The sequence below is a fragment of the Oreochromis aureus genome, linkage group 7, assembly GCF_013358895.1.
Source record: "Oreochromis aureus strain Israel breed Guangdong linkage group 7, ZZ_aureus, whole genome shotgun sequence".
Taxonomy (NCBI): domain Eukaryota; kingdom Metazoa; phylum Chordata; class Actinopteri; order Cichliformes; family Cichlidae; genus Oreochromis; species Oreochromis aureus.
This window is the reverse complement of record NC_052948.1, coordinates 55330224-55341398: the sequence shown is the minus strand read 5'-3', so window position 1 is coordinate 55341398 and position 11175 is coordinate 55330224. Positions and strand designations below refer to the sequence as shown.

At 38.1% G+C, this 11175-nt stretch overlaps 1 protein-coding gene across 6 annotated transcripts in view; it reads right to left on the bottom strand.

Annotated features, from left to right (window-relative positions):
* The window catches only part of LOC116319164 (3'-5' RNA helicase YTHDC2), a 40547-nt gene extending 31848 nt beyond the window's left edge, over positions 1–8699 (bottom strand). For 3 of the 6 annotated variants that reach the window (XM_039614605.1, XM_039614608.1, XM_031738403.2), the window contains exons 1-8: positions 8509–8692; positions 5970–6123; positions 5702–5792; positions 4012–4220; positions 3275–3477; positions 2646–2812; positions 762–864; positions 1–48 (exon numbers count right to left, since the gene is read on the bottom strand). The exon at positions 1–48 is cut by the window's left edge and continues 109 nt beyond it. In XM_039614605.1, coding sequence (XP_039470539.1) covers positions 1–48; positions 762–864; positions 2646–2812; positions 3275–3477; positions 4012–4220; positions 5702–5792; positions 5970–6117 — 969 coding nt within the window. In that variant the 5' untranslated portion in view covers positions 6118–6123; positions 8509–8692. Of the gene's footprint in view, positions 49–761; positions 865–2645; positions 2813–3274; positions 3478–4011; positions 4221–5701; positions 5793–5969; positions 6124–8508 lie in introns of all 6 variants that reach the window. The other 3 variants (XM_039614607.1, XM_031738406.2, XM_039614606.1) reach the window with 2 other exon arrangements.
* Positions 8700–11175: the final 2476 nt, after the last annotated feature.

The following is an 11175-nucleotide window of genomic DNA, read 5'->3' as shown; positions in this document are numbered from 1 at the left end:
CTTCGTGAGGAGGAAGTCAGTCAGACCATCACGCTCATGCACCTCATCCTGTTGAGAGTCAGTTTCATTTTCTTTTAACGATCTCCACTGGTTTAATGTTGCTTTCTGTGACATGTTGTACTACATGCGAGAAGAGGCAACTTCTTGAAAAAGCAAAGAAGGCAGCAAAAACACCACATTCCAATAGGACAGTTTTGATTTATTTACTATTTATTTTATTTACCAGAAACATAACTAAGTATAGCCAAAAATCAAAATCAATTGGACTGCAACTGTCAACATCGACTTGGATCCCGCTGCTTGGCCGTGGAAACCCATTCCATGAACCTCTCTACGCCCTATTCTTGAGCTAATCTGAAGGTTATGTGGAATTTGGAGGTCTGTAGCAATGGACTCTCCAATAGAACCTCACTAGGTACTGCTCTGTGATATTTCATGGCATCCTAAACTCCTACCGTAATCGCTTCCACTTTGTTTTAATATCACTAACAGTTGGCTGTTTAACAGATGGCTTCCTATCACGGTATTATGCTATTATCACTGAGCTCCTGAGAGAGACCCATTCTTTCACACGTATGCAGAAGAAGTCTGCATGCCTAGGTGCTTGATGTTACCTTGATGCACACAAGTGGCCCTGGAAGTGATTGGAAAAGCTGAGTTTTTGGATGAGTGAATAATGTGTGAATACTTTGGGCAATATAATGTAGATGAAAATTTTTTTAAGACTATATGCTGTCTGCTTGTATAATCTTGATACCCACCACAATGACATGTGTGACAGTTGTCAAGCTGGCATCTCCAGTCATCAGTGTTCTGAGGAGTACTCCACTGGTGCAAAAAGTCAGCAATGTCTTGGGAGATACCCTGAGAAATGCAAAGTATTCATATTTATAATTCCATTTTAAGAAACATATAACTTCCAGTAAGCATGGAGGACAAGTTAAACATAAATCACCCTTGAAAAAGTGGGAAGAATGTATTTTAAAATGAATTTCGTATTTAAAAAGCTCAGGTTTTTCATTGGCTGTGTCATGCTTCTGACATTACTTACATGTGGGTACTGTCAATGCTTGAGCTGAAAGTTCACGCTTATAAAACAAGCTGAGAGGACCTCAGTGCAGGCGACTGCAATGTCAGGATGAAAATGTTTGCTATTAGACTTGCATTGAAGCCAGATTGGTTATATAATTATTTGGGAATAAAAACACTGTTAATTTGAGATCCTTAAAAGGCAAAATAATAAGATCGCGGATCCCTTGGTGACAGGATGAGGAGTTCAGTCAGTCAGTTTAGAGTAGGGCTGTGTTCATAACATTGACATTGTTGACATTGTCCATTAAACAGTTCAAATTTAACGTGATATCTGAGTGTTTCTTAGTTTTAGACTGTTCAGTCTAATTTTTTTCCGCTAGTTTAGTCAACTGAGAAATTAATCGCTAGGAGCTTCCTTACAGCAAACACTCTCAAGCAGACAGGAAAGGAATTGCAATAAAACGAAAACTCTATTTTATAAACACCGACTGATTACAACATCTTAGAAATCTCTCAGTGTGCACCATTAAGCTCATCTCGTCTATTCCGCACTGAAACAAACAAACCTGAGTTACTAAGGTTTTTGTGTTTCAGTGTGGTGCCAGGCCATTTACTGTAAATTAAGCTAATTTTAACACCAGTAAGCATGACTTATTTTCTGTCTGTGCATGACAGTAGCTAACTGCATTTATTTAGAATGACAGGGCAAGATATCAGAAGACGTGCGTAACTGGCATAACAGGATGTCTCAATACTATGAGCGCAGTGCTCAAACTTTCCAAGAGCCAAGCCTCACTGTTCCATAATAATACAGGGATGAGGAGGACAATCCTGATGCAAGGTTTTTCAACAGCAGAATGAAAGGCAGAGCCTTTAGCTATAAGGCCCTTTTACTATGGAATCAGCTCCCAAATTAGATTTGGGAGAGAGAAACTTTATCTAATTTTAAGATTAGGCTTAACATTTTCCTTTTTGATAAAGGTTATAGTTATGGCTGCCATAGTGTTAGGCTGCTGGAAGGCTTCCCATGGTGCACTGAGCGTTTCTTCTTCACTCATCTTTTTTTTTTTTTTTTTACTATCTGTGAGTTTATACACCACTACTGTATTTAATCACCAGCATTATACTCTGGCTCTTTCTCTTATTGTTTGCCTTTTCTCCTGTCTTTCTCTGCTCTCTTCCCATTCCCCTTACCATCACAGCAAATGGCTGCTCCTCCCTGAGCCTGGTTCTGTCACAGAGTGCTTTTTTCTATGGGATTATCTAATTGTTGGATCTTCTTTCTAACATTGTAGGATCTTTACCTTATAATATAAAGTGCCTTGAGGTGACTGCTGTTGTGAACTGGCCCTATATAAATAAAATTAAATTCAACTATAATGTTGCTTTATATCCACGGCACATTATTTAAAAAAGGACAGATCTGCTTTTATGTTTCGGTTTTGCCTCTAATGTTTTTTTGGGACATGAAATGTTTTTTAGGTTTAATTCTGATTATTTTATCAGTTTAAAAATTATTTACAGTTGCATGTGTACTGTGGACATGTTACAAGTCCTTCGCTTAACTGAAACCTAAATATAATTTGGTCATTTTTCGCTTTGGTCTTATCTACCTGCTCTCAAGTCTGATGTGATAGCCGACAGTCTGGCCCACACCTTCCCCCCTCTCAGCTGCCACTCTATCAGCCACAGCAATGGCAGCCAGGCGTCTGGGCTGAGTGCAGAAGATCCTGCAGGACTCTCCTTTCTTGCTGCAGTCATCCAGAAGGAACTGTGGGATCTGGACAAAATACATCAGTATGTATAACCACATTGAAAATGGAAAACCCCAACACAGTACATTTTAAGATCTATTTTCCCAGGCATAATATATAATTTAATTATAACTTTATTTTTTTTAAACATGCATTAAACATTTTATCAACTATGCTTTTGAAAAGAAACCCATTTCATAAAAGATATTTCTTTTGATATTATTAACATATTATAATATTAACATAACATATAGGTACAGGTTGAGTACCTAAATATTTTACTTGTTATAAACAGAGGTACCGGAGGTAAGGTTACCAAGTAACCTCCACATCCTAAGAGCAATTACAGCCAGAGGCTATTGGTGCGTTGTCTACGTTTTCAGTTTGTATCTTACAATAAACAGTTTAATAAATAAAAAATGTAGAAAGCAATCATGACTAAGATGTCAGAACCAAGTGCTGGAATATCTACTTGTCCACAGACACACCTGTGTTGTTTTTCCAGAGCCAGTCTCTCCCAACACGAGCACGACCCTGTTTTTTTTGATAATTTGGATGATCTCCTCCTGGTGTTCATACACAGGCAGGGAGCATCGAAAACTGTCTAGCTCTGATGGACTTCTCCGACGAGGAACCATAGGAATCCCATTGTTTAAGCGTCCGCTCGCTCTGTTCTTGTCATAACTGTTGTCTGAAAGGACACAACAAAGACAGGCTAAGAACAATGCAGCTGCTGACTGAGCTATATCCAAAGACGAAAGGTGTCAAAAGATATTTCTGTTTCACTTTGTGTGTGTGTGTTTGTTATTATTTTACAATTACTGTTGCAGAAGCACAATATGGGAGATTTGGTCCACATCAAAAAAATAGCAAACATATGGTTGGGTTAGCCCCTGCATTTAAAGCCCATATGACTAGTGCTGTCAGGCTTGGAAACACACACACACACACACACACACACACACACACACACACACACACACACACATATAAGCGAATAATAAGCAAAGTTGACTTTATGTCTGTCTGTGACTTTATAAAATTATATTTTAAGACATAGTTACAGCCAATGTATATCTACCAATGTTCTCCCCATGTAGCCCAGTAAGCTAAGAGTCAACATTTTGGTTTAACATCAGTTTGGTCCGTTTTTGTTGTTTTCTCTCTAGTTCATAGAGAATATTAGCAGTCATCAGTAAAACACAGCTGTATTTTATGCACACACAATGACAGTCACCAGGTTCTGCAGACACAGATATGCCACTTTTTTCATTGGGTTGTATATCTATGCGTTCCTTCTTGCTGATGGGAAACCTCTGTAGCAAACTGCGGATAAAATATAAGGTATTCTGGGAGAGTGTCATGGGTATGGTCGGCTGAGGATTATCCGTTTCATTCTTCTTCCTGATGGTGAGAAAGCGATTTGGTCCCTTTCTGAAAGACAAGGAAAATGTTCTTCCATTACCATACTTATTATAACTTGTTTTGGTCTATTGCTGGGGGGGGTTTCTGTAATTGTAAGTTAGGCTTGACAGCTCCTCAGTCCCAGTCTAGCTTGTGGGGATGTGTGGTAGGGCTTCAGTGAAGAAGTGATGTATTTGAAACCCCTGTTGTTAGGTTCACTAATGACCTTCTCTTTGTGTGTAGCAGTAAAGTGAGACATGGGTGATAAAAGAGGATTTTGAAGGAACTGCAAAGAGAGCTGTTAAGCGCAGAAATGACATTAAGAGCATAATTTAATAAATGTGTGCCAGGAACTGGTCATGCTGCAAAAACTGAATTGCAGGACTGTGAAAAACAAGACACTGTTCCTTGTATTAAGGGGGACTCACAGACAGAAACGTCTTGTATTTCTTCTTAAACTACTGTCAAGTTTTGTTTTGTTTTTTGTGAATTCAACATTGGTTATTCAATATAATTAAATTTCTTCCTTTAATTACCCACTAGTTTACCAGCTGACAGTAAGATCTGACAAGTCTGACGAGAGGTATGGTGTTGGTATGTGTAACTTAGTTGCACATACCTGTTTAGTTACCTATAATGAATGTGGCTTAATTAATTTTAGATATGTACAACCTTTAAATGCTAGCATCTCAATCACCTCAGAGAATTTTACAGTTCCTAAAATAATCTAGAATAATTAAAATTAATTAAAAATTAACCAATTTACTAATTTACCAATTTACCAATTTACTAGTCTTTCAGTAAATCACATAAAAAGGTTTCAAGGATGAATTGAAATCTTTGATGAAATGTTCTTTTTAAATATTCAAACCCTGGTAATATCACATTGAATTATAATCAATTTGCAGATTTGTGTTTAAGTATAATCACAGTGTCTTTACAAATGCAAAATCTAAAAGGTGTGATCAAAAGCTATTTACTGACATAATTAAAATGGACTATGTCTGTACTCCTGTAACTGGAATTAAATTAGATAACTTTAATTAATCCTTGTGTAAGTGCTGAATGGGAAGCAGAGCAGTTATTCAAGCATGCATAGGTGTTTCTGAAAAGAAGGCTTTTGTCAACCTCCTTGGCACCTCAGAGATGCCAAGCAGAAAGTTGCAGGAGAAAACACAAACAGCACAATTTGTAATGACCACTGGCATCTATGTATTCACCATAACACTAATAATTCCTAATTATTATATTTCTTTTTATTAAGGAAGTCCACATCAGCAATAGGGTATGGCTATAGACATTATATGCAATTGCAAAGTCACCATTAAAATCACTTAAATCAAAACTACAGACCAACTTTACTGTAGATTAATGCTCTCTCTCCCTTTTAAGAAAGAGGGTACATTCATTTTTAAATTACTCAGCTCATTTTCAGTGCTAATTGCTTACATTTAGCACAAGGTGTAATGACTGAGATACTGATGGGCAACAATCCTGGAGGAAGAACTTACCCTTTGCTCTTAGAAATGTAACCCAGAGATTGGGCCATTCGATGAATGAAAGCCCTCTCTGTACTGGTCAAGGAGGAAGGAAATTCCATCTCTGTTTAGTCAGGGAAAGAAAAATAATAAATAGTAGTAAATTATTGAGTGACAACCATAATTACTTTCTGCTCATTCTGGGAGATGTAATGAATATAACACTGGCAAAATGCTGTTACATACTATAAGAATGAATGTTTTTTATTTTCTTATATAGACCAATAAAAACAGCTTATACCTTTCTGGTCACTGTACTGAAACCTCTCTAAAGCCAAGGTCACTGCTATCTTGACTTCTTCATCAATATGAATTTCTTTAAAGCTGCTGGCACTGGAACCATTATGGCTCATGGATGGTTTTTGTGTAGCTGCACCAATTTTTGACATATTGCACTGCAACAAAACAACAGAAAAAGTGTTGTGAAAACATACATACATACATACATGCATCATTTCCTGCAGCTTATTTGTTGTTAACCTCTTAAAAAACCAACATAAAAGGAGAATCTAAATACTTGCATATCTCCTGAATGTAATTAGACACCCCCCCCCCCCCGCCCCCCAACAAAAAACCCCCCAAAAACCAACAAACCAGACACGTAAGGTGGTGGTTAATGTGGCACAGTGTGGTTCAGCTGTTTAAGCTGTTTAAGATAAAAAAGTACAACTTTTTTTATTTTTTCTGATGGAGCAAGTTCAGAATGACCACCCTCTTTCATAATACTATTAATTATGAGCAGTGAAATTATAGAATTTACAGTTCTTTAATAATAAAGCCTTTATTAAAGCCACACATAAACAACTGCTCTCCATTTTAAGTCTTGATGCATGTTCTATCATCTAGGCAAGAAAAGTTTCTGTGATCTCCATTTTAAGGTTACTAGTCTTGACGTACAGATTGGGCAGCAACAGGAGCCTGAACCTTATGAAAATGGTCGTTATTTATCTGTTGAAGCTCTGAACACCATCATCACGGCATACCCTAAACTTAAGACTGAATTTACTCTCATCTATGAAAGCCCTGAGCTGAGAGGTTGCTGTGGGTGCTTTTCTATCAGGTTCTACACCAGCACAAGTTCCAGAGGACTTTTTTTTTTCCCTGAGACTGTGACTCTGTTCAGCGTCCCCACAACCACTGGCATGACAACAGCTGAAGCTAAGTAAGCAGTGTCTTCTACCTTCAAGAAACTTCAGACATTCTTGCCTAATTCAATGGTAGAGGAATGTCTGAATGCACCAGCGATGCTCTAGCTAGAAAGAATTTTTAAAAATCAAATATGGTAGTTAATTTTTTTTAATGTGTGATTCAAAATGTTCTACAGTCTTTTAAGCCACTTAAATCAATCAATGTCAACTCACCACTATGTTATTGATTCATTTGTTTATTGTATTTCCATCTAGCTGTGTGAGGTGGTATTGTTATTAGGTGCTCCAAAAAGGAAAGATATCAGAAAAGATAAGGTGTTAAGTGCATTGAGCTAGCTGTTAATTTACTAACAAATACAAAACATGACTAAAATCAATGAAATAAAAATCAATAGAGTCCGAAGTTTCATATATATGCATTTATGTGAAATAAATCGCAAGCACACGTTTTTCCCACGAGTCCACAGGTCAGCCATATCTTGCTCCCTCTGTGAGCTGTATAATACCTGTTACTGATTTATGAAACACACCCATGTTAACTGGTGATCGTCACAGCTTTACAAAGTCAGTCAACATAATGCACCATCCTATACCATACTATTATTTTGTTCAAAATAAGGACACGATTCATTTTTCATCGGTTCAGTTATGCTGCTGGATTTCTTAAGCTTATGCATGCGCTGTTGTGATGAGTATCAGTATCAGAAACAAGTCAAATGGCAATATAACCAACAGATGATTTTTGTGGTGAGTGGAACTGCAGTACGAGTGTATTGGACCTTATGGAAATAATTCATCCTGATCTGTAGATCAACCTTCAAACTTTAACCAGATACATGATCCCTTGTGTTTCCCGAGTGGCGCCAGCCCTCCCTTTAGTTATGGTTTGGTCTGTTTCAGCCACTCACAGTCATAGAATGCTTCGAGAAACTCTTCTTTGGAGATAGAACATGTCATTTTCGACCAATTTTCTTTCCCGCCAATTACAAAACCCGTTAAGGCAGAATCCACAACTAATGAGTTTGAATATTTTCAATCATAACCGAGAGAACTACATACTTTTTTTTTTTTAAGTTCTCGGCATAGGGTAGTGCTTGTGGCTCACAGTGTTGGTAGGCTAAGATTATACCTGTTTTGACCAGAAGTTGGAATACATTTTAGACGACTTTTACTCTTGCTTTCGACTTATATTATTAAATCTGCGACTTGAAACCTTTGGACACGTTGACATGCTGCCAAAACATCACCAAAAAGCATAAGAAACTGTGAAGTTGGGACATCAATACTAATCTCCTTTTGATTTATTTTTGAAAAGTTATCCAAAGAGTGCAACTTGTGTAAGCCGTTTAATAACTTCTAGCATAAAGGTTACCACTACATTACTAGCATGCTATATAACTACGAAACAGGTGCAGTTCTCGGCGAGAAGCATCTTACAACTTTAGACAAAGCAGTCTTTCGGTAAGCTACGTTTGCTTTAAAGAGCCCTCTTCACAAGTGTCTTAAGTGTTTCATTGTCCTGGTGGCCAAACACAGAACTAATTTAGCTAAGAGGAAAGGAATATCGTCATAAAATGCAACTGACTGTAGGTCCAAACCTGACGGAAAAAGAATTTAGGAATTATGTCGTACCTTGATTAGTGAAGACTTTCGACTGTACTCTCAACAATTCACATAGTAGGATGACTCACATGAATATGAAAGAAGCCAAAGTTGAATTGAGTTTCCTTTTCATGTAAACCTTAGACCACCGCTCATCTGATCCATTTAAACCCGTGTTTTTGTGGCTTCTTCTTCTTTTGAGTTTATTAGCATTACCGCCGCCTACTGGACTGGAGCATGGATCTGAAGACTGAAAATTCAAGTAAACCGTTTGTTTCAAGAATATAGGTGTTATGTATATGTTACATATATGTGCATTTTTCGCCAAGAAATTTTTCTGATGTTACCTTCAATTTATTTCTCTTGCGTGCTTTATAGATAGATAAATATAAGAAAGAAGTGCAAATTGCTTTAATGAATCTATAAATCAAAGAAACATAGCTGCACGAAGGTATAATACAAAGTATGTTTGGAATCCTATGTCTAACATGTGTATTCACCAGTCACAGAATGAAGAGTTACTACAGAGCTTTATAGAGAACGGCAGGAATGATTTCCTGAAGCGTTCTTCATGGCAGCGATTCAGTCTGAGGGAGAAGTGTGGAGTTGAGTGGGAGAGATGTCCATGATGTAGAACAGTTTGTTCAGTGACCTCCTGTCCATCACTGACTCAAACACCTCCAAATTCTGACCAATGATGCTTCCAGGGTTGCAGATGAGTTTGTTGATCCTCCTGGCATCTCTGACACTGATGCTGTCCCCTTCCCTCCGCGCCAGCAGCAAGCTATTTCCTCCTGAAGTCAACCACCATCTCTTTTGTCTTGCTGACATTCAGAAGGAGGTGATTTATTTGAACTCCACAAAGTTCCTTAACAGCTTCCTGTACTCTAACTCTTGCCCACCCTTAATACAACCAACTACTGCAGTGTCATGTTTCACTGTTGTAATGGAAATCTGAGGTGTACAAGGTAAACAAGAATGGCAATAGGACCATTCCTTGTGGTTCCCCAGTATTACTAACCACCACATCAGACTGGGAGCCCCCCAGGCTTACAAACTGACCCATCTCACAGGGTCAAAAGTATACACACAGGTTCAAATATAACACCCCCATGAATATTTTATTAAATGTCTCTTAGGTAGTTGCACCTCAACCAGATGCTTTTGGTAGCCATCAAAAATCTTCTCTGGTGGTTCTTGGCAGAACTGATTTTAATTGGTTGGTTCTCCAGCACAGACCCAGCTTTAAAGCATAGTGCACAATTTTTTAATAGGACTGAAGTTGGGATTTTTGGAGAGGCCATTTTTCACAACTTTGTAATGTTCAAAGCATGTCAAATCAAGTTAAAAGTTATATTCCAATTCACACACAGCAAGGGTTTGAGCTGTCAGAAATATTCAAATTCAAAGCCACACAGTCTAGAACAAGCCTGGAAAAAGTAGGAAGTGAGTCACTCACTCTGACAAGAGTGGTAACAGCAGCATTAGGAGTTAAAACTCCAAATCTGGATAAGTGGCTCCAGCAGATTGCAGGCACAACATTAGAGGTCTCTGTGCAGAAGAGTGTAGTTTTAAGAACTGCTAAGATACTGTACAGACTGTTCAAACTCCCAGGCCTCTGCGTCGAGGACCCAAACTTGAGGATCACACACATACCAAACCCGGAGGATTAAATGGAGTAGATACAGGCGGTGGTAGGTAAGATTTCTCAGATTGATGGGAAGTACAGCTGTACTACTGAGGGAAAACACCTAATACAGTAGAAAGGACTACTGGGATGCTATGTGCATGGCAAAAGGAGGGGTGACAGATGTAAAGTACAAGGCTTTCACTGAGTTGCATGTAAGGGTGGACACTGAGGAACGGAAAAATGACTTGTATTGATTGGTTGAGCAGAGAGACTGAGCTAGAAAGGACACGTAGCAGGTTAGGGTGGTTAAGAACAGAGATGGAAATGTGCTAAGTGTGCTAAGTGAAGAGAGTGTTGAGAAGATGAGAGAGCGAGGACAGATGGAGGACAGATGATGAATCGGAAAATGCAGAGAAATTTTTAAGGAGCAGCTATGAAGAGAATGATAAAAGGCAGTTGGCCCAGATGACATATAGCATCTCCCATGCATCTCCATACAGGAGGTATGGAGATATCTAGGAGAGAGGGCAGTGGACTTTTGGACCACATTGAAGAGTATTTCTTGATGTATGATTTTATTTTTAGTAAGTTAAATTCTGAGAGTGAAAAAAAGTTTTTATTAACATTCCCATTTAAAGTCAAAACACCCCAAAATTAATTACAGTCAATGGTACAAGTAAGTCCCAGGGATTCACTTTACTAGAAAATACTCTAAAATGGAATGAAATCATCTGTCAAGTGCATAAACCCTTCAAGGAAAATAAGAACTGCTTGACATGTGGTTTGAAAACAGTTACTCTCAGTGAAACTATAATCTATAAAACTGCCCTTGCTTTTGTTTTCTGATGTAGTGGCTCAATGCTGTCATTCTCCACCAAAGTAAATAACCCAAACTTTTCCACTTTTCATGCCAACAAAATACCATAGCAGTCAGATAGTGTTGCTATGACTGAGAACCTTTACAGTTTAGAAATATCACAGGAAACATGGTAAAACATGGTAGATGTGGTAAAAGGCTATAATTAAGACTGTTCGAAACAGACTGAGAAACACAGGTCTAAAGCAGA